The 24,228-nt window shown below is 41.1% G+C and overlaps 1 protein-coding gene across 1 annotated transcript in view; it reads right to left on the reverse strand.

The window, feature by feature from the left end:
- Positions 1-4,922, reverse strand: part of LOC122744451 (serine/arginine repetitive matrix protein 1-like) — a 32,040-nt gene extending 27,118 nt beyond the window's left edge. Inside the window, 2 exon segments of the mRNA XM_043989952.1 lie at positions 2,377-2,455; positions 2,457-4,922. Coding sequence (XP_043845887.1) covers positions 2,377-2,455; positions 2,457-4,922 — 2,545 coding nt within the window.
- Between the last annotated feature and the right edge of the window lie 19,306 nt (positions 4,923-24,228).

The raw sequence follows: 24,228 nt of genomic DNA on the forward strand, positions 1-24,228 counted from the left end.
ATCTTTTCATTCTCTCCTGTTGGAGGCTGGTCAAACTTGCATGCATGTTAAAATTCATACCCAAAGAAGTGCCACTATCCTGAATTTTCACATACCTTGAGAGTATACTCTAGGTGGTAGGACCAGGTAGCATTAATTTCCCAAGAAAAAAACATACAGGGTCTCCTTTCTTCTTACCCCCAAGAAACTCCAGAAACAATCATGGCTTTCCTTTCCTAAAGCCTGTGGTGGCGATAGCTATTAGCTCATCTCCAGTGTCTTCTCTGATAGCACTTCCCCCACCACCATCCACCAAAGGGACAAAGGCATATTGGGCCATTCAGGGCTCCTAGAGGAAAACATGGGGAGAGAGGCTTAAAAGGCCTATGACTTTTGACAGCTACCTATGAGAAATATATTAATTTCCAACTTGTTTTTCAACATACTGACAATAGGTGATTCACATCAGCTGGAAACAGCCAGGCAGGAGCAAGGAGAACCAATATCCTTAGCTTGGGGCTGCCCAGGAAAAATTAATTTCAAGTAAGTGTTTAATTTCCCCCCTTTCTCCTCACCCCTAGCCTGTTCCAGACTGGCTCTTTCTCTTTTGCAGGTCTACTTATGAAAGGGATAGGGCTGTTACATCCATCACAGGGAACTTTATAAGTAAAGGGGAGGGGCTCTGGGAGGTCAGCTGGTTCATCTGGCATCTGAACAAGGAAATACCCTCTGTGAGACCTCAAAGCAGCCATCCAGAAGCCTTTGCTCTGCCCCTATCCCATTCTTCTCTTGGGCATTTCTAATTGTTAGGAAGTTATCCCTGCCATAAAACTTCAGTTGACCTGTCTGTAACTTCCATCCCATGCTCCTGGTTCTGCCCACTCAGCCAAGCCAAACACTTCTGGTCACTTCACCATGGAGCATACCTTAAAATATTTATCCACTGTATCACTAGTAACCTATGGCCATATAAAGTGGCTGACATGAAATCAGGAAGACCTAGGTTCAAATCTAGCCTCACACTCATTAGTTCTGTGACCATGGGCAAGGCATTTAACCTCTGCTTCAGTTTCCTCATCTATAAAATGGGGATGATAATAGCACCTACCTCTCAGGGTTATAATAGTAATGATATTAGCATATGATATTAATGACATTTAGCTTTGTCCCATCCATTTGATATTGATGATAGTCTACCATGATGGAATCTTGGAGGCATGTTTGTGGATTATAAAGCACCTTTCCATTGAGATCTGAAACTGCATCTCTCTTGAATCTTCCAAAATTACAAAAGTAAAAAGTAAATTGTGGAGAGTTTTATGCAATATCCATACAGATCTTAATGGACCATAATCAACTCTTTTTTTTTAATTTAGAAATTCTTTTTGTTTAACCCACAACCTTTCTATATCTTTATTTTTAAAAACAAGACAGTCAAAACCAAAATGAAACGAAATGGTGAAAACATGACAATATTCAAAGTTGAGACCTTTCCAGTTTTCCAAAGTTGGCACTCTGAAAGTTCAGTCTACCAACTGAAAGAACCCTAACAAGACAAGAACTATGAATGAGGCAATGATGCCGTTTCACAAATAGAATTTTATGTAAACAAAGGAAACTTTCTGGGGCATAACTGTCCTTACAAGCAAATGGAGGTAGTGGTGGTATGGGAGGGAACAAGACAGGAAAAAATGAAATTCAAGTGTTCCAACAGTATAAGCCCACAGTGCCCTGCATAGCAAGTGTTCATTTTCTGGACCATCCTCAGAGTTCTAATCTTGCTTCACTTCAGCAGAGACTACAGCAACAGGAAAAAGTGTGGCATTAAAAATGCTTGGGGGCAGCTAGGTAGCACAGTGGATAAAGCACCGGCCCTGGATTCAGGAGTACCTGAGTTCAAATCCGGCCTCAGACACTTACTAGCTGTGTGACCTTGGGCAAGTCACTTAACCCCCATTGCCCCACAAAAAAAAAAATGCTTGTCGATTTCTAATGAACAGTGGTCTCTCTTCTAGGCAGCTTCAAGGTTCAAAGCCTCATAACTTAAATGGGGACAAGAATCGAACAAGAATTTAAAGGTAATCCCTGTGTACGGCCAGTGCTGGGAGAGGATTTAAAGGAACCAGAAGGTTGTCAACCATACTGAAACCCCTTTGAATTTTTTTTTCCTCTTAAAAGTCTCACTCTAAATGAAATCATGTTGGCTGTCAATGAATGTCACTAGTACACTGTGGACACCTTTTAAAAAAAATTTAATGAAATTTTTTTTTTAGAATTTTATTTCCCCAAATTACATGTAAATACAAATTGACATCAAAGAAGAATCTGAAGCAGAGACAGAGCCCAAAAAGGAGACTATGAGTGAAACTGAAGACAATCTGGATGACCTAGGGAAACTTCGGGAAAAGGCACTGAAGTCGGTGGTGGTAGACGCCAGGGCAACACCTGGGGCAGCGGCTGCTTCAGCCTTCTCCTTATGTTTTTTTGTGCTTCTTGTGTTTCTTGTGTTTTTTGTGCTTCTTGTGCTTCTTGTGTTTCTTGTCCTTTTTCTTCTTTTTCTTTTCACCATCCTCCTGGTCTGTATTCCCGGCGGGTGATGGGCTTGGCCTGCGGCTTTTAGCCTTCTTGACAGGTGTTGCTGGCGACCAGTTCGTGGATGGGGACTGAGAATGGGTGCGGGATGAAGGTGCTTGGTGTTTTTTAGCTGCTGGCTCGGGAGATGTGCAGGCAGATCTGAAGGATGAGACCCTTCTTACAGACTGGGGACTTAGTGAGGGAGCCCTTTTTGCCTTTCTGGGTTCCGGGGTTCTGGAGACTCTTCTGATAGGCCTAGAGCTTGGTGATGAGGACTGCCTTCTTTGGGGTGCATATGAAGCTCCTCTTCGGAGTGGGGGAGGACTTGCAGAGGTATAAGCAACTCGAAGCCGTGGTGAAGTTGAATGCAGTTTGTTTGGTGGAGGAGACAGGGTTTCTCGGGTGGATCGTCTAGGTGGGGACCCTTTCCGATGCTTAGATGATAAGGAAGGGGAACGTTTCCTTTTAACAGGGGAACTTCTTGGCTTCGGAAGTGGCGGATGGGAGACCCGTCGCTTTGGAGGAGGTGAAGGCGATGCCCTTCGTGGTGGGGAAGCTGTCCTCTTAGGAGGCAGGGAAGGAGAGTATCTTCTCTGTATTGGAGATGAGTATCTTCTTGGAGAAGGCGAGCGTCGACGTGGGCGAGGAGGAGTCCTGCGCCGTGGTGTTGGCGTGGGAGACCGGCGGCGTGGAGGCGAAGGAGAAGGGGAACGCCGTCGTCTCGCAGGTGGTGGTGGTGATGGACGACTTCTCCTGCTGCGAGGAGTCTGGCGTTTCCGTGGCGATGGGAATGCACTCCGGAAAGTCAAATGCCTTCCACGCCTTCCCACTTCTCCATTTTTCACGTCTGATCTCTTCGCTCGCTCGTCTTTTGAGGACGACGAGGAAGAGGAGTCAGAGTCGGAAGAATACTGCAGGTTCCGCCTCCGGTACTGCCGCCTCTGTTGCACGGAACCAGCTGCTGCCTTTTTGCTACTTTTATCTTCTTCCGATTCCCGAGGTTTGGGCGCTGGTGAAGGTGATTCCCTTCTCTCGGCCCCTTTATGTTTTGTTGCTTTACCCGAGGTTCTCCCTGGAGAAACAGAGCCACGACTTTTTCTCATACGATTTGACTGCTGGGGTGTTAGTGAGCGACGGGGTTTTGGCAGTGGGCTTGTTGGCGGTGATGGCCGATGCCTTCGCCGTGGTGGGCTTGAAGATGGAGAGAGTCTACGAGTTTTTCTAGAGGGGCTGGAGATTCTTTTGGGTGGTTTCTTTGGAGGTGACCGGAAACGGGACGAAGATGATGATGAACTGCTGCTCCCAGAGGGAGATGCTGACGAGAGCCGCCTTCGTCTCACAGGAGATGGGCTTCTTCTATGCCTTGGTGGAGGCAGCATTCGTCTTGGTGGGGTTCTTCTTCGAGGAGACGGTCGCCTTCTTGGACTTGGTCGTCTTCTAGGTGAAGATGACCTGGATCGTGTTCTCTGGCGCCACCTAGGTCGAGTAGGAGAAAGGAACCGGGAACGTTTGCTTGACCTGGATTTAGATCGTGATCGAGACTTCGGGCAGGCTTTTCCCTTTCCTTTTTCCCTTTTTGATTTGTTTTCTGATGATAGTTCCTTCGGTTCTGGTATAGGTTCGGGTTCGGGAGATTTCAGAATGTCAGTAGTAGAAGTTGCCTCTTGTATTGAAGGTTCTTTGGCCTTCATTGAAGTTTCCAGAAGATCTGGGATCTCTTCTTTCTTTTCTGGAATAGGGGAGGGGCTTCGGCTCTTAGTTCTGTGACTGGGAGATCGAGAATGACTTCGTTTTCTCTCTCTCCCGACGGGGGAGGCTCGTCTTCTAGGGGAAGGAGATCTGGACTTGTATCTTCTAGGGCTTCTGGATCGTTCCCTTTTTTCTCTGCTGCTCTCCTTTTCTTTGTCCCTCTTATCTTTGTCTTCATCTTGTTTCTTCATAGATGCCAGTTTTTCTTGTTCAGTCTGTCTTTGTTTTATTTCCTCCCTCTTCTGTTCCAAGAAAGCAGAAGGGATCCCAGCAATGTTTTCCTGTGCACTTAACAACAGAAACCAAAGCTCTCCCATAAATACTCTAGCATTTTTTCCATTCAAGAACCCAGTCAGGTTAATCTGCATCACTTTAGAATTTGGATTCTTTACTTCCAGCTGGTTAAATATAAATTCAATTATCACATCATCCTCAAATCCAAGAATTTCTGTTATTCGTTTAGTAATCCAAGGCTTTATCACTTCCAAATTTACTTTACCCATGTCTACCTTTTTTTCTAGACATTCTTCGAACTTCATCTGCTTCAATAGCTTCTTCTGTTTATTGCTGAACCGATTGTCCTGTTCTGCGCTTGTTCCACGGAAGAATCCCGCGTCCATCATGCTGCCTCGCTTATCGATCACTCCCCACCACAAGAAACTCTTCCCAACTTTCTTATATAGCTACTACTTCACTGGGAATCGGTATAACAGCGATGGATTTAATTGTGAGGTCCTGAGGCGTCCCAAGGACTCAGTGATTCAGTTTCCTATGGGTGTTTTTAAAACACTGTGAGGCCACGGGGAGAATACCATAGGGGAAAAGAAAAGGCATCTCTACAAGGGGAAAGATGGTTATATTTATAGTAGGTTTCCTTCATTATCCTAATCTCCTCCTTAAGTAGGTACAGGGGAGGGCTTATTCTAATTACCTATAATCCTTTTAGGTGTTAATTAGATCTCAGGTTTTAGAGTTCAAATACCTGTTAACCCTTTTTAACCTCCTCCGTCACCTGGTTGTCAAAATTATACACCTATAACGATATGTGCCATCTGTCCTTTGTGCTCATTCCTTTTGCAATAACTTAGTCTTAATCAAGGTGGTGCCTATTCCTTCTTCCACACTTCTTTGTGTAGCTAGAAGGGAGGCAAAATAGACATATCTATCCACTGCTCTCCCCACCCTTCTCCAAACTTTTCTTCCTGCTGGAATGGGAAGCAGGGAGTTGGGACCTGATGTCACCACTGTCTTTCTTAGAGGGGACACTGAGCTGGAAGTTTCTGTATATCCCCTTAAATATTAGTCTAAAGGATATGATTAGGTTCAAGCTAACTTGTGATCACTGTTTCACTATTAGAGGGAAGGAGGACCCAAGTTCTATGTCTAAGGCTTGATCCTTTTCCTGTCCAATACTAGTTCCACAATGAATACACTTAGCACTTAATTAAACACACACTCACACCACTTGTTCAAATTGTCATCAAAACACAAACCAGAAGGTATACATAGAAGAATATATAACCAGACAGTACAGAGTAAATGACTCCTCCCAATGAACATGAGAACTCAGTTCAACCAAGAGAGACCCCAGGGTTCTCCCAGTGGATGTGAGAACTCAGTTCAACCAGGAGAGACCCCCAGGGTTCTCCCAGTGGATGTGAGAACTCAGTTCAACCAAGAGAGACCTCAGGGTTCTCCCAGTGGATGTATGAACTCAGTTAAACCAAGAGAGACCCCAGTGTTCTCCCAAGGGAAGTTCCCCAAAGCTGATTAGGATGGCATACTGGGGATAGGGATATGAATGAGATGGGTAGCTGCTTCCACATCTTCCCAGAGTCTTTTCCTTCAGAAACTTAAAGTTATGGTGGTTTTATCATCTTCCTTCTCAAAGTTTTAGACCTTCAAAGCAACTGCAGGATCAGAAGGGACTCCAAGCTGGAATAAAATTGACTTGAATAAAACTCAAAGAAAGAAAGTTCTCTCCTGCTCAGGAAAGTCAGGACCTTTGTCTCCACCAAATGAAGGGAAGGTCCCGTATCAACAGTCTTTGGGACTGGAGTTATTTATAAAACATAGACACCCCCCCCCCAGTTCTGAATTTTCTCCCTTCCACTACCATCTCACCCACCCAATGATAAGTCTAGAAAAACAAAACTTATTGCAAATAAATATAGTCATGCCAAACAAACTTCACATTATCCATGGGTTTTTTTTTTTTAAGTAAGAAAAGTAAATAGAAAAAGAAGCTTCAATTTGCATGCCAAGTATCAGTTCTATCTGAAAGTGGATAGCATGTTTCATCGTGAATCCTTTAAAGACTTGGAAACTTTTATTAACACAATGATTCACCACAATTATGTTGATTATCTTTACAATATCACTGTTGCTGTGTAAATTATTCTCTTGGTTTTGGTTATTTCATTTTGCATTGGTTCATAAAAAGCTTACCATGTTTCTTATTTTTGTTGTCATTTTCAGTCAAGTCTGACTTTTCGTGACCCCATTTGGGATTTTCTTTGCAAAGGTAAAAGATACTGGAGTGGTTTGCCATTTCCTTCTCCAACTCATTGTGCAGATGAATAAACTAAGACCAAAAGGGTTAAGTGACTCACCCAGAATCATATAGCTACTATTTGCCTGAGCTTGACACTTTATCCACTGCGTCACCTAGGTTCCCCAAGTTTCTTATAACACAATAGTTTTTCATCTACAACTTGTTTGTCCATTTTCCAAACAATGGCCACCCCCTCAGTTTCCAATTCTTGCCACCACAAAAAGAGCTGTTCTAAATGTTTTTGTATATGTGGGTCCTTTTTCTCTTCCTTGGATCTGTCTTAGTAGAGGTAGTATCACTGGGTCAAAGGGTACGAACAATTTGATGGTCTTTTGGATATAGTTCCATACTGCTTTGCAGAATGGTTGGACTTGTTCACAGCTCCACCAACACTACATTAGTACAAAGATTCTTAAACTATGGGTTGCCATCCCATATGGTGGTCACAAAATAATTGGCAGTAAATGTTTGATGTGTATATGTATTTTATATACCTATATACCAGGGGACATGTAAAAATTTCTTGGGCAAAAGAGGGTTCCAAGTAGAAAAAGTTTAAGAAGCCCTGCATTATCGTGTTTGTGTTCTCACGTCTCCTCCAACATTTATCATTTTCTTTCTTTCTTTCTTTCTTTCTTTCTTTTTTTTTTTTTTTGGTAATCTTAGCCAATATGATGGGTGTGAGACAGTACCTCAAAGTCTTTAATGTGCAATTCTCTAATTAGGAATTTAGAATTATTTCAAATGGCTATTCATAACTTTGATTTCTTCCTCTGAAAACTGCCTGTTCCTTATCCTTTGACTATTTATCAATTGGTGAAGGACTTTTATTCTTGTATATTTGGCTTTTCCCTTATATTTTAGGGGGGAAAGCTGTTGGTTTTCTTTTCATGTTTTTATTGCTCATTTATTTCCCCCAACTTTTCCTCCACCACTCTTGCTTGATTTTAGTGAATTGTTGATTTTTTTTAAATCTATCTTTACATCTTCTTAAGTATTCTTTTTTGAATCATTTATTTTCCCAATTACATATAAAAACAATTTTTAATCATTTAAAAAATTTTGAATCCCAAATTCTCTCCCTCCTTTCCTTCCTCCCTCCCTGAGATGATAAGTAATTTTTTATAGGTTATACATGCACAATCATGAAAAACACATTTCCATATTATTCATTGTGAAGGAAAACAGACCAAGAAAAAATCCATAAAGTAAAAAAAAAAAAATCCACGCTCTGATGTGCATTCAGACTCCATCAGTTCTTTTTCTGGAGGTGGATAGCATTTTTCATCATGATTCTTGGATCATTATGTTGTTGAGAATAGCTAAATCATTCACAGTTGATCATTGTACAATATTGTTGTTGTATCCAATGTTCTTCTGGTTCTGTCCACTTCATTCTGCATCAATTCCTGTAAGTCTTTCCATGTTTTTCTGAAACCATTCTGCTCATCATTTCTTATAGTACAACAGTATTCCATTAAAATCATACAAGTTGTTCAACCATTCCCCAATTGATGCCCAATACCTCTATTTCCAATTCTTTGTCATAACAAAAACGCTGTTAGAACTATTGCTTGGAAACCTGGAAGATAGTATGGCAGAAACAAGGCATAGAACAACATCTTTCACCTTATACTAAAATAAAGTCAAAATGGGTACATGATTTAGACATAAAAGGTGATACCTCTCAGATCTTTGGAAAGGAAAACAGTTTATGACCAAACAAGATATAGAGAATATTATGAAATGCAAAATGAGTGATTTTGATTACATTAAATTAAAAAGTTTTTGTACAAACAGAAGCTATGCATCCAAAATTAGAAGGAAGACAAAAAGCTGGGAAACAATTTTTATAGCCAGTACTTCTGATAAAGGCCTCATTGCTAAAATATATCGGGAACTAAATCAAATTTATAAGAATCCAAGTCATGTCCCAATTGAGAAATCGTCAAAAGATATGAACAGGCAGTTTTCTGATGAAGAAATCAAAGCTATCTATTGCCATATGAAAAATGCTCTAAATAACTATTGGTTAGAGAAATACAAATTAAAACAACTCTGAGGTAGCACCTGAAATCTATCAGGCTAATATGACAAAAAATGGAAAATAATAAATGTTGGAGAAGTTGTTGAAAAATTGGAACACTAATTCATTGTTGGTGGAGCTGTAAACTGATCCAACCATTCTGGAGAGAAGTTTGGAACTATGCCTAAAAGGGCTATAAAGCTGTGTATACCCTTTGACCCAGCAATACCACTATTAGGTCTTTTCCCCAAAGAGATCATAAAAAAGGGAAAAGGACCTACATGTACAAAAATATTTATAGCTGCTCTTTGTGGTGGCAAGGAATTGGAAATTGAGGGGTTGCTCGACAATTGGAGAATGGCGAACAAGTTGTGGTATATGAGTATAATGGAATACTATTGTGCTGTAAGAAACGATGAGCAGGAGGATTTCAGAGAAACCTGGAAGGACTTGCATGAACTGACAATGAATGAGAGAAACAAAAACAGGAGAACACTGTACACAGTATCAACAACATTATGTGTTGATCAACTGTGATGGACCATTGTATTTCGGAGAAGAATCAAGTCTAAGATAGTTCCAAAGGAAAATGCTCTCCAAATCCAGAAAACAAACAAACAAACAAACAAAAAACCTGTGGAATCTAGATGCAGATTGAACTATGATGTTTCTATGGTTTTTGTTGTTGTTTTTCTTTTTTGAATTTTTTTCTTTTTGCTCTGATTCTTCTTTCACAGCATGACTAATGCAGAAATATGTTTAATATGATTCTGTGTGTGTGTTTATATATACATATATATACATATATATTAAAAAACCTCTATCAGATTACTTAATGTCTTGGGGAAGAGGGAGGGAAGGGAGGGAGGGAGAAAAATTTGGAACTAGAAATCTTATGGAAACAAATGTTGAAAACTATCTGTAATTGTAACTGGAAATAATAAAATATTTATATGGGAAAAAATATTTTTGTACATATAGGTCTATTTCCCTTGATCTCTTTAGGGTATAGATCTAGTAGTGGTATTTCTGGGTCAAAGGGTATGCACAGTTTCATAGCTCATAGTTTCAAACTGCTCTCCAAAATGGTTGAATTGTTCACACCTCCACTAGTGCATTAGTGTTCTGATTTTTTTCCCACATTCCCTCCAACATTTGTTACTTTGGTTTTCATATATTAACCAATCTGATAGGTGTGAGGTAGTGCCTCATTTGTTTCAATGTATTTAACTTGATTTAATTTAATTTGATTATCTAATTAATGGTGATTTAGTGTATTTTTCTTATGTTTTGTTTGTGCAAGAACTCTTAAATTTACCATAATAAAAATTTTCCATTTTACATATTATGTTTTTTTCTCTTGGTCATAAATTCTTCCCTTCTCTATAGATTTAACAGGTAAATTATCCCTTTCTTTCCTAATTTGTCTATGATATTGCCCTTTGTCTAAATCATATACCCATTTTGACCTTTCTTTGGTGTTAGGTATAAATATACAGTGTTAAGATATAGGTCTATACCTACTTTCTGCCAAGCTGTTTTCCAGTTTTCCCAGTACTTTTTGTCAACTAGTGAGTTCTTGTCCTAAAATCTTGGGACTTTGGGGTTACCAAACACTAGATTACTATGGTTATTTATTATTGTGTTTTATCTGACTAATCTATTCCACTGATCCACCACTGTATTTCTTAGTCAGTGCCATATTGTTTAGATGATTACCAGTTTATAGTAGTTTGAGATCTGGTATGGCAAGGCCACCATCGTTCACATTTTTTCCATTAGTTCCTTTGATATTCTTTTTTTTTGCAGGGCAGTTGGGGTTAAGTGACTTGCCCAGGGTCACACAGCTAGTAAGTAATAAATGTCTGATGCCAGATTTGAACTCAGGTCCTCCTGAATCCAGGACTAGTGCTCTATCCACTGTGCCACCTAGCTGCACCCTCCCTTGATATTCTTAACCTTCTGTTCTTCCAGATGAATTTTGTTGTTTTTTTCTAGCCCTGCAAAATAATTTTTTGGTATTTTGGTATGGCATTGAATAAGTAAATCAATATAGAATTGTCATTTTATTATTATCGGCTAAGCCGACCCATGAACAATGAATATTTTTCCAATTATTTAGATCTGACTTTATTTGTGAAAAGTTTTATAATCATGTTCTTACAGTACCTGGGTTTGTCTTGGCATGTAGGTTCCCAATTATTTATATTGGCTACTGTCTCTTCTGAGAATTCTTGTTGAGGTCGTGTCCAATCTCTATTCTTCTTTGAGACTTTGCTTGTGCATCTTTTCAAGTAATTTTCTTCTGTATTTGTGTCTTGAGCTTCCCTATGAATTTAGTAACTCTTTATGATTGGGTTCTTTTGTTTACTCCTTCTTCCAATCTACTTCTTGACTTCATACTTCAGTGTTGGGGTTTGCTCACTTCTGATGTGGGAAATGTCTGACCTGAGTTTATATATTTTTATGACCTTCTGCTGTCTTCACAGCTCAGTTTAGGTGCCTGAAAAGTTTTGGTGCTTCTAAGGTGGTGTGATCTGGAGAAAGGTTTATTCATTCCCTTCCTCATCTGAGCCCTAGCCCATTTCATTTCAGGCCAGTACTTCAGCTCTGGTGGTTGGTCACAGCTCTCTTACTGTCCCTGGACACCAAAATGTTCCTCATCCATACCCCTACCTCTGCTGGGGTCCTGACCAGCCCAAGGCCCAGTGTCTGTAGACCTCTCTATATGTTCCTAAGTTCCCCTAGGCTGGAGAAATGACATTTTCCCGCATGCTTTTCTGATCAGAATTTGTTATAATATTGTTTTTAGGTCATAGTGGAGGTGTTGAGTGAGCCAAGCAAAAAAAAAAAAATAATACTGATTCTCACTCCATTCTTGACTCTGCCTCCTAGGACAAAGATTCTTACCCTGACATCTATTAATTTAAAAAATAATAATACTTTGATTACTGTTCCATTGTAGTCCTATATATCTTACTTTATGCATTTAAACACCTTATTCTGAGAAGGGATCCATAGGTTTCACCAGACCGCTTGAGGATTCCATAATGCAAAGTTTAGACAGTTTGGTCCTAGAACCACATAACTAATAGATGGATAAGGTGGGATTCAACCCCAGATTTTCCTGATTTCAAGTTCACTGACCAATTCACTATGCCAGTTGTTAAATAGAAACCCACAAATTCATACATAGGGATCTGGGCAGGCCACATACTAACTTAGTTTTAAAGTATAATATCTATGTTTTGTTGTAGTTTTATTTATTTTGTTAAATATTCCCAAATTTCATTTTAATCTGGTTTGGGCTACACTTGGGAAGGTTGTGGGTTCACATTAGGGCTGCATGTTTGACACCTCTATTATATAATCCTGCCTACATTGAATCCTCCTGTAGTCTTTAGTCACTCGGGGAACAAGCAACTTAAATTCTCTAGACTCCCTAGATCTCTGTCTCCCCTTGTGTAGAAGGAAAGGGTTGGCCCTAAATGTTCTGAGATACTTTCCATAGGTAAATCTTGGGTTTTAACACCCAGTATTGGGATATGAACTCTTTGAAAACAACTTCATTGGCACTTCAGGGCTACTGCATCCCTAAAGCTAACCCAGAAGCTAAATAACTCTGAAACCTGTTATTGTTCTCCACCCAGCCCATTCTACCATACTGACTCTTACCTACTGCTGCTCATTTCAAAAGAGGAGGCCAATGGGATCTCTCTATCTGAAGTCCAGAGGAGTGTCCTTGCCTCTAGTTACTTATAATCAGAACCCAGATCATGTGGGATGGTCACCCAGAATCAGTCTTGGAGCTGGAAGGGGCCACAGAAGCTATCTAGTCCTAAGCCTCACTGAAAATTCCCTCCTTGCCCTCCCCCAAAGCAAACTGGTGCCACAATTTCCATATCCTGTCTATTACAGTTAGTGCTCTGTCTACTCTAGAATCTTTCAGCAATGGCAAAGATGGGTCAATTAGTCAAACCCTCTCATTTTACAGATGAGGAAATTGAGGTTGTGAATTGGCCAAGGTCACATAGGTAGTGAGCATCATATGTAGAAGCTTAGGACTAGTCCTTTAACTCCAGAGTAGGTTAACAATGACCCTTGAAGTTGAGGACAACCATGAAAGAATAAAGCAATGCAACAATAATTAAAATGAATTTCCCAGAGGCACCTTATGCCTGTCAAGTGCCATGTTAAAGAATATCAAGTGCCACAAAAAAACAAATTTAAGAAGCTGAGACACCTATGAGGTACCCACGCCCTACATTTAAGTTCCGGTGACCACTTCAGATCATGTAAGAGTATATATGTAGACCTAAAAGACCTTAGACATCATCTAGTAGAGTCCTAACCCACCCCCATTTTATAGATGAGGAAACAGAAACCTATGGAGGTAAATGACTTCCCAAATCCACAGGCGTAAAAAGTGGCCAAGTGGGATTTGTGCCCGTATTCTTTGGTTTGGTTTTTGTGAGGCAATTGGGTTAATTGACTTGCCCAGGGTCACACAGCTAGTAAATGTCAAGTGTCTGAGTCCGGATTTGAACTCCGGTCCTCCTGAATCCAGAGCCAATCCACTTCATCACCTAGCTTCACCCTTCACCCAAGTTCTTTGACTCCAAATATGGTCCCCTGTTCCTAGGATGGAATGCTCAGCTCTTCCCACAAAGAATACAGTACCTTCCAAACTTTAGGCTTTACCAGAATTAAAAGTCAGAAGTGAACCATTTCTTCTCCCTTTCCCCATTCTAGTTTGTTTGTTTGGCTGTTTTGGGCAAGTAACAGATTTTTGTTTTTAATCAAGGGCATTTTGCCTACTCTTAACTAATCAATCTAGTCAAAATTACTCATGGAGGCCCACTTGTTCTGATTGGAGCTGAGTAGGGGAATAAATCACCAACCCCTCACTCTAGTTGCTGGCTGCTAAAAGGGAAGGAAGTAATCAGTGGAGAATGACAATGATGCTGAGAACTGCAGAGCATACACAGGTCTGGATAGATTTCCTCCCTCCTCCAAACTCTAGTGGCTCCCTAGTACCTCCAGGATCAAACATAACATCTTCTATTGGGCTTCCAAGGCCTTTCCTCATCTTTCCAAGTCTTGTATTCCCTCCTCTCCACCTCTCTCTTCCCACTTCTTCTGAAATCCAGTGACACTGGATTTCCTGATTCTGGGCATTCTCACTGGGCAGTCCTCCATAACCAGGAACTCCCTTCCTCATCTCTTCTCTGCCTTCTGGCTTCTTTTGAGTCTCAATTAAAATCCATTCTTTGCAATGAGCCTTTCCTAGTCCTCATTAAGAACCTCTTTATTTCTAATTCATGCTATCTACCTCTTGTTTATATATGATCGTTTGCATGTTGTCTCCCCACTAAACCATGTGCCCCTTGAGAGCAGGGACTTCCCTCCTCTCCCTTCTTTGTATGCACAGTACCTGCCCTTGTCAGTCAATAATTAGGATTTATTAAGTGCTATTGGTTCTTAACTCAGATTTTGCTAGAAAACCTTTGTTTACAGAGAACTCATTACCTCTTGAAGCATTCCACTTTTTGACAGCTATTTGTCAGGAAACTGTGTTGTTGTTGTTGTTGTTGTTGTTGTTGTTGTTGTTTCTTTTAGCTTAAATCTAATTTCAGAGAACTTCTGATCATTTTGCTTCTGCTCTCTGGAACCAAGCAGAACAAGCCTGATTCTCATCACACTATTACAACCTTTGAATTGATGCACATGACTTGTTTTCTAATGCCTTCACCATTCTAGCTGCATTTTTCTAAATTTACTGTATTTTCCCCATGCAACTTTAACATATTCAAGCACCAAGTACAGATCTTTCCAATATCCTTTTTTTTTTCTCAGAAGGAATTGAAATAAAATAAAGAAACACTATATTAGACAAATGCAGCTGCCAGGGCTAGTTTCTGACATTTAAAGAGTTGAAAATGCCAACATGAGGCCGGCTCTAGTATTTTAATATGAATATTTTGCTCCAGACCTCCAAAGTATAAAAATAAAGAAAACATTTACCCAGGATTCTTTCTTAGCTGACATATTAAAAGAGCAGCTAAATCAGATATACTTAAAATGTCAAAGACCCCATAGTGCTCATATCTTCTATCATCTGTGTTAAATAAGCTCAACTGTATGGCATGAAAGGTACCCTGATGACAGAGACCTTAACTTTGGTGTTAATCATTGAGTGTTTTTTGATTAATTTCAGAGCCTGTCTATGTGATGAGTTAGCAAACTGTGTGAATGAAAATGTAAGGAAAATGCCCCATTAAGCTACATAGCCTATGGAGCACAGTTATATTATTTTTTTCATGGTCATCTTTATTGGCCAAGCTTTCTACTTCTCAAAGATCTGTAAAGTTTATTTCAATTGTTATTGCTGAACATATTTCCATCTTCTGTATTGGACTGACCATGATCCATAAGCTTGAGATCAGTCTTAAACTTGTACCTGTAACAGCACCTGCTGAAAATGGTCCTAGCTTGCTTGTCACTGCAGTGATGAGTATGGAAGCTTTAGATTCTGTCACGGCCATATTGGCAGGAGTCTTGAGTTGGATGCCTGCTTCTTTGAGTCCAGTTTCTTTGTGTACAGTTTTCTGTCTGATGACCTAAGCACTCAATAAATCCACTGACTTCTAGCATATGCCCTTCTCCCCCACCCCCACCCCCGTAATCTTGGTAATGACTCTCTCCCACATTGAGTAGCAAACATGCCCCTAAATCAGTCAAACCCAACGGCTAAGCATTTTTCTTACATTGAGAGGTGTTTTTCCCCTAAAATCAAGCCCACCACTCTTGAAGCTATAATAACAGCATTTGGGGGAATGTGTCATTTGAAATATTGGGGGAGATGCCTGTCTCTGTTCTAAGTTATTGGGGAACTTTAGGTGGGATTTCCAAGATAACGCTGTTTATAAATTAGAGGCTATTGCACCAGTTTGGGGCATTAAACATTTATTATGAAATCATATTAAATATTAGTAAAGAGTTGACCGAATTTAAGGCAAGCCCCAAATCCCCAGAACCATAGAAAGTGAGCACATGAGTCTCCAAAGTTCAGAGATCCTACATTACCTAGATAGAGAAGAGAGGGGAAGCCTGGCTGCCTCCTCCAACATCCATGGCCATGAGAGAGTGAAAGTCCCTTGTAGACCAGACGAGACGTGGCCCTTACATACTGTTCAAAGCTAATTGGCTGTCATCATTTAAGTCCATTGGTTGATGAGACCTGAGGGTGCTCCATATTAAAACGATCAGTGCCTTGATGCTCAGGGTCTGTGAAAGACCCTGGAGGGTCTTAATCTCTATTGTCTCCATTCAGAGTCTGATTTCCAACTTTACTGACTCTGGGCTGGCCTTGAAAGAGGTCAGGCAAGGCTCCTGAGTTAAGTCCTCCAGTGGGAGGGTCCCTGTGTCCTCAAAAAGTCCACTATTAAAAACAATTTTATCACAGGAAGAAAATCTGGAGGTGGATTCTTCAGATAAGCACATACATCTTTCCCATACTGTACTGTATCCATTACTCCATTTTCCAATTAAACATAAATACCTTTGCACCAGCCAACATAATGACAGGCTGTAGTTCAGATGGAAGTGATGTCCAATTATATGGAATCAGTGGCCAGGCTGCTCTTCGGTGTACTTAGAATGGAGAGATAGTATGTTATAAAAGGGAAGCTGATGGCTTCAGTGGCTTTTTGTGGGATTCCTCTTTGGCCATGACATGCACATTCAGAGAGGCAATGGCAGTGAGAACTGGCAGCTTTTTCATCCCCACAGCCCCATGTCTGGGTGGCTCCCTGCTCTCTAGTCCTACCCTCCTCCTAGATTTTTTTTATGGGGCAATGAGGGTTAAGTGACTTGCCCAGGGTCACACAGCTAGTACGTGTCAAGTGTCTGAGGTCAAATTTGAACTCGGGTCTTCCTGAATCCAGCACCAGTGCTTTATCCACTGTGCCACCTTTGTCCCCAAGCTCCTAGATTTTTAGAAAGTACTTAGGGGTTAACGTTAAATAGCAATGCAAACAAACTTGATGAGTAACTTACATGTAAACTAATTTCAACACTAAATAGAATGGTTTTTTTTCCCCACTCATTCATTCTACTTTTTTTTTTTGGTGAGGCAATTGGGGTCAAGTGACTTGCCCAGGGTCACACAGCTTGTAAATGTCAAGTGTCTGAGGCCGGATTTGAACTCGGGTCCTCCTGACTCCAGGGCTGGTGCTCTATCCACTGCACCACTTAACTGCCCCCACTCATTCATTCTAAATCCTCACCAGTTCTTTATTCCTATTCTCATACATTTTCCCTCTAATTTATTCATAGTGAGTATGCTGAGCAGCACATTGGATAGAGAGCAGGAGTCAAGGACTCCCAAGTTCAAATATGTGTTCATTTACTAGCTTGTGATCCTGGGCAAGTCATTTAACCTCTGTCTGACTTGTTCTCCTCATCTGTAAAATGGGGGTAAGAATAACACTTACCTGACAGGGCAAAGTGCTTTGCCAACCTTCCAGCACTCTATAAATGTTAGCTGTTATTATGATGACCTTATTGAATGAGAGATTCTACAAGGGGGAGGGGAAGGAGAGTATTTTAGGCATTGGGGACAACCGATGCCAAGGCACAAAGATGGGAGGTAGTGTCCTGTGTAAATAAATGGCAAGAAGGCCTGTCCAGCTGGAGCATATTATGTGATATAGAGGGGAGAGAACAAGGGTGGTGAGGTTGATTGAGACTAGGCCATGAAGGGGCTCAGAAACCAGACAGAAGAGTTGAGTTGAGCCTTGAGACAGAAGGGAGGCAGGAAAGCTGGAGTAAAGAATGGATGACAGGGGGCAGCTAGGTGGTGCAGTGGATAGAGCACCAGCCCTGGAGTCAGGAGGACTTGAGTTCAAATCCGACCTCAGACACTTGACACTTACTAGCTGTGTGACCCTGGGCAAGTCACTTAACCCCCACTAATGACACAGTCAGACCTGCACTTAGTGGGATAGGAAGGACTTTTTTGACGATTTAGAGCTGGAAGGAACTAGCGGCATCTTCTGGCCCTACCTCCTTTCACAGAACAGGAAAGGGATGCCCAGAGTGAACAAGGGAAGTAGATTCTGTCTGATCCTAAAGAGAAAATTGTGAAAAGGAATTAAAAAACACATCTTCTAACTTGAAACAAGGGGTTCTTAACCAGAGGTCTATTAACTTGTCCCCGCCCCCCCCAATATTTTAATAGAATTACAAGGGAAACTAATGATATCGAAACAAAGCTATGTATTTAATTTCATACATTTTAAAACATTCTTAGCCACGGTCTATAGGCTTCACCAGACTGTCAAAGGGCTCGCGCGCGCGCGCACACAGGCACACGCACACACGGGAGCGCAGCTTCTTCTCTAAATGCAGTGAAATCTCATCATATCCTGTTAAAGCCCAGGACTCTGGAGCTCCCTTTTGTGCATTGTCTTCTTTCAGCAAAATTCAAACTACTCCAGGACAGGGATTCTTTCTGTCTGTGTTTGCATTCCCAGCACCTAATAAGAGTAAATGATTTTGGACTTCTTAACCTCTAGCTATGGCCACATTTTAGGGAAAGACCCTTGACTGAGAGGTTTTCCATACGTAGTGTGCTGTATATATCATATATAAAATATATAATGTATATAACATGTATATATGTATAAGAAAATAAGATATAGATGATTGTACACACATACGTATATATGCATATACACGGGGCAGCTAGGTGGTGCAGTGCATAGAGCACTGGCCATGAAGTTGGGAGGGCCTGAGTTCAAATCTGACCTCAGACACTTACTAGCTAGGTGACCCTGAGCAAGTCATTTAACTCCAATTGCCTTAAACATCTAGGGCCATCTCCAGCCATCCTGATGTATATCTTGGTTTTGTTTTTTTTGGAGGGGGGTGAGGGAAAAATTCATCCTCTTCTCAATAATTCTCAGGAATTCAGCAGCGAAGTGACAAAAGCTCTTTTATTTCCTTCTCTCAAAGAGGTACCCTAGTGTGCAGCTAAATGGGTGCCCAGAAAGGGGGCTCGCAGGCCCTGTTTTATACCCTAGTCCCTAACGCGAATGGACCCTCCCCTTTTTCATCACTGGTGGGGTTACAATCTACTCCCCAAAACTAGCTAATCGGAATGAAGTATTCCCACCCCTCTTCCTTGTATGGGCATAACTCAGGAGTGGACCTTATTGAGACCAGGGCTCCTTGAACCATGTGACCTTGCTAAACTGAAGGGGAGGAGGCGATCTGAGACCTTTGTCCTACAAACAGGTCAGGGGGAGTATGACTGACTGTTATATCCACATTGAGAGGAGACAATTACCTATTTCTCACAGCGGTGGTTGTTTATCTTGATGTATATCTTGCCACTGGACTCAGATAACTCTGGATTTAAGAGAGGGAGGGCTGTGCAAAGTCACCAACTTCATCGCTTCTCCAATTCACTGCAAGTCATTAATATCATGGTCCTCTTTGAGAACAAAAGTCAAAAAACAACAACAACTTATATATGCATATAGAAATAAGGCAAACATGCTATTTTGTGTTTCTTTTTTTTTACTTTAGTCTTTTTATATAAAATCACTAATATGGCAATACTTTACATAATTGCACATGTTATGGAGGAAATAGGTGGGGAGTTTGAGATAGGGGTAGGGGTTTGGGGTAGAGGTTCTTAGGAATTCCTCTTTAAAGAATTTCACCCTCATGGACACAAATCCAATTAGAATAAGATAATAGTTTATTTAGGGGCTAGGGAAGGGAAACCAAGAGAGAAATCCTTGGACTTCTCATGGGGAGAAGGCATGGCACAGAGGTGTGGCTCTGAGATACCTACCTCCTTGAGCAAGAGACAGGCCAGGTACTTTTATAGAGGACTGATGGGGTGATCATCTGACTTTGGAAAGTTCCCTTATTGAGGGAGGAGCATCCCCCACTGGCGGTGGCTGGGGAAATTGGGTGAGGGGTGGCTGCACATCTCTCCTCCTCCCACCACAAAGGCAACAGCCACACCCAATCTTATCTCCCCAAGGGTGAAGGAGACTGGAATGACTGGTGGTGGTCCTGGAGCTAGCTCAGTCCTGATCTGGTGCCACTTATCTCTTTAGGTGTGTCTGTCCTTTGATTTAGTTTCTCAAAGAGAAGGTTCTTTGATGTACCCCAGAAAACTTCTGGGGTGCTAGGCCCATAACAAACCAATATCTGATTGTTTACCACCTCAGGGAGGGGGGAGGGTAGGAAAGGAGAGAATGAGAAAGGGATAGAATTTGGAACTCAAAACTATGAATGAATGAATGAAAAAAGAGAAAAGGTAGAAATGATGCATACGTTGAAAGAGAAATGTTTAGTGATACTTATCACTTCCACACTGAGGCATGAGTATAGGGATGTGTATTAATGCATCTGGGTGCTATTAGATGGTCTTGGACAAAGGTGTTTTTCACAAATCCAGTTTCCTCAGAGTCCACTAAGATTGAAGGGATGCTAAAGCACTGAATACAAACAGCTCCTGAATGTCCGCATCTGCAAAAACCATTTCTCCCCCACAACAGCTGTGTACAGTAAATACAGCTGATAATGAACTCAGATCTAACACAGAGCAGTTCATTCAGCCGTGAAGATGACCAAAGGTCTCTGACAGCTTTAGTATTTTGGCAGGTGCAAAGTGTAATTCCAGGTATGGAGAGTTAATCTGCCTACAGACAGAGGGAAGCATAAACAGTTGGGGATTTCTATTGCCCTCTGAAATCCTTTACTCATGTAAGGGGGTTGAGGAACATGGGTTGTACCAGCTTTGCCTGAGACCAGGAATTTTGGTTCTTGTGAGAGTGGCTCCATGGCCTGAGGACATGTCTAGAGCCAAAAAGAGACTGTTTATTCCTCTCTCAGACTTTCTCTATTTCCCTAAGTCAGGTAGGTACTTTCATTTCTTCCTCCTCAACCCTTTTGAGCTCCAGGTAGGGTGTTATCTTCCCCCATTAAAGTGTAAACTAAAAATTAAAATCCTCTCTGGTAAAACCGAATGAAATTCTTCTAAATGGTGCAGTCTTGAAAATTGTCTACAATTTTTAAAGATAGGGTGATATAGTGGCTAGAGAGCTAATCTCAGAATTGGGGAAACCAGGGGTGTGAGCACCATCTTGAATAACTATTACTAATATAAGTATGGAAAAGTCTTTGAGCCCCTGTAAGTACCCAAGGTTACTATCCAAGAATAGAAGATGCATAGAAAATACTATTCAGTCAATTGGCATTGGTAGAAGTTTCCTCATTAGGAGCCCACTATTCTAATGAAATTAAAGGCATTTTAGGGGCAGCTAGGTGGCCTAGTGGATAAAGCACCGGCCTTGGATTCAGGAGGACCTGAGTTCAAATCTGACCTCAGACACTTGATACTTACTAGCTGTGTGACCCTGGGCAAGTCACTTAACCCTCATTTCCAGAAAGAAAGACAGACAAACATTTTAAATTTTAGTATCCCAGTACAAAGCTCTGGTTGCCTCATCATTCTAGTTATATTTTTACCTGAGATGAGTGGGGGGACACCCACCCATCCACATGTCAGTCTTTAGCTTTTCTGATATTACACCAGCTTCAACAATTGCAATGCCTCAAAGACAGAGTTCATATGTTGCATTTCTTATAGTGGAAAGAGTTAAGATAATTCTTGGAAAGAACATGAGAGAGGGGAAAGAGGTGTTTAAAGCAGCCTCTTCTGTCCTGAAGGGTGATGGGATAAGCCAACTTCCCAGGAATCAGAATCAGGTTCTCAAGCTGGCAAGTACCTTAGGGGTGTGCTGAAGCAATTTAGAAGAATCTCTCATGGGCTGGACCAAAGGTTGCAAGACAGAAATGGATAACAAGAAATGCTTTTTTTTTTTTTTTTGTGAGGCATTTGGGGTTAAGTGACTTGCCCAGGGTCACACAGCTAGTAAGTGTTATGTGTCTGAGGCCGGATTTGAACTCGGGTACTCCTGACTCCAGGGCCGATGCTCTATCCACTGTGCCACCTAGCCGCCCCAAGAAATGCTTTTTGATAGAAATAACTCTCTTCACATTTTCCTTACAACACTGAGACTGGTAGAGGAAATATTATACCCATTTTCTGAAGAAAGAAATGATTGAAGGGGTTTTGATTTGCCTGCAGTCACATGGTCCATCAGTTATTTCAGTTAGTGAGTCGTGCATTGGACTTTAGAGCTCCAGAGTCTCCTGGATTCGAAGCCTACTTTAGACTTTTAAGTGCATCATTTTAATCGGGAGATAGCCTAATATAATGGCTTAAAAAAAAAAAAAAGGATCTGGGTTCAAATCCCAACTTTGTTTACTCCCTATGATCTTGGGCAGCTTCATTTCTCCTTTATATGATTAACTGTAAAATTACTAATATGGTAACATTTTACATAATTCCATATGTATAATCTATTGCTTACCACCTCGGGGAGGGAGGAGAGAGGAAAGAAGGGATAAAATTTGGAATTCAAAACTTCAAATAAAAATGTTTATTTTTTTTAAATGATTAACTGTAAAATGAAGGGGTTGGATTATAATGACCTTTGAAGTTCTTCCAGTTCTGGTTTTATGATTGAATGGTTCCGTTTCTTTTGCACAGTCCTATGAACCTGACCTTGATGAACAAATCCTAAACTCTCTTCACAGCCAATCTTCCTTCTTAGGAAAGTAATATAGTGAATTCTCATTTTTCCCTCTCTGCCTGCTTTTATTCTCTTTCTAAACAAATGCAAACAAGACAGATTAGAACTCCATAAAGCCTCAGGTCCTTCCTTCCTTGGCATAGAAGTCGCCAGTGACTGACTCCCTCCCCTCAGTAGATAAAGGGATTTTTAATCTCTTGGGAGCAGAGGGGTCCTGAAAGGGAGATTTAGTGAGACAGTCTTCCTTCCCTAATTCACTTCTGGAGGCCTGGAGCCAATGTCAGCCCTCATTAAAGAGGTCGATGCCCATGGTTTGTATTTCTGTTCCGTTTGGAATCTACAGACTGGATAATCATCTCAGCAGGGTATCAGGAGAAGAGGCACCTCCCTGCCTTAAATAAGAGGAAGGGGGAGTGCTGATATCTGTTCTCACTAAAGCCAAAACCTAGAAAATGTCATTTGGGTCCCTCCTGCCTTGAGCAGTATTGACTAGCTTTGTTCAGCTCAATGTCCCTGTCCACTTAGCAGAGCCCAGATAAGGATTTTAATTGATCTTTAGGCTTGGAGGTTTAGCCTTGGGGGTGGCAGGGCATGGAGAGATGGAGCCAAAGAACACACAAGAAAAGTCATCCTGTCAAAGGTCTGACACTGTCTCCTCAGCTCAGCTGCTTGAAACATACATACACACACAACCAAAACAAACTAGAAACTAAATTATACTAAGTCATAGATGCTTTGAGGTCCCTCCGAGCTCTGACTTTCTATGTTGTGGGGTTCCTTCCTTACAAAAAGGTAGGGCCAATGTAACAAGGATTGGCTTCCTATAGACAGTAGGGATTTGGGATTGCATGAAACCTGGAAAGATTTGGATAGAGTCAAGTGAATCCTCAAAGAGGAAGAATAAGATTGAAAATATGGAAGCAGTGGGGTCTCTTCTTGGGATCAAGAGGAGATCTTATGTTACTCGGATGAGATGTGTGAGCTGTGAGTAGAAGGAAATAAAAGTCTGGCTAAGACTCAGTTGCTCCCAGATTATGGAGAGCCTTCAAAATCAGGCAAAGAATTAATTACTGACTCAATCACCATATTATTTTAAAATGGTGCCCAGTAGTTGAGACAAGCCCTACTGAGAACAAATCTCTCTCTCTCTCTCTCTCTCTCTCTCTCTCTCTCTCTCTCTCTCTCTCTCTGCCCTTTCACTTTAGCATCAATTATTTCTCTTGTCCATGTCTCCTTCCCTTCTCAAAAAGGTCCTTAGAAAGTCACCTAGCCCAATGTCCTCATATTTTTTTCAGGTGTAGAAACTAAGCCCTAGAGGTCAAAGGGCTTACCCTATTATCCTAATAATAAGGAGTCAGAATTTGAACTCAAGTCTTCTGACTCCAAATTCAAAGTGCTTTACACAGTTATGCAAAACTAGCACAGCATCTGCATCTGACAGCATACTCGGCATGCCATACCAAGAGACATCGAGCAAGAGCTAAAAGGGACCTTGGGAGTCATTGAGTCTAATCTCCTTATACTGTGGCTTCAGTTTCCTCACCCATAAAAGTTGTTTGTTCAGGGTCATCTAGCTGGGGAGTCTCTAAGATGGGAACTCGGGTCTTCCTGACTCCATCTACCACTCTACAAAGCAAGGTGACACAGACAGCTAATCTTTCCCT

The sequence above is a fragment of the Dromiciops gliroides genome, chromosome 1 (genome assembly GCF_019393635.1).
Source record: "Dromiciops gliroides isolate mDroGli1 chromosome 1, mDroGli1.pri, whole genome shotgun sequence".
Taxonomy (NCBI): Eukaryota; Metazoa; Chordata; class Mammalia; order Microbiotheria; family Microbiotheriidae; genus Dromiciops; species Dromiciops gliroides.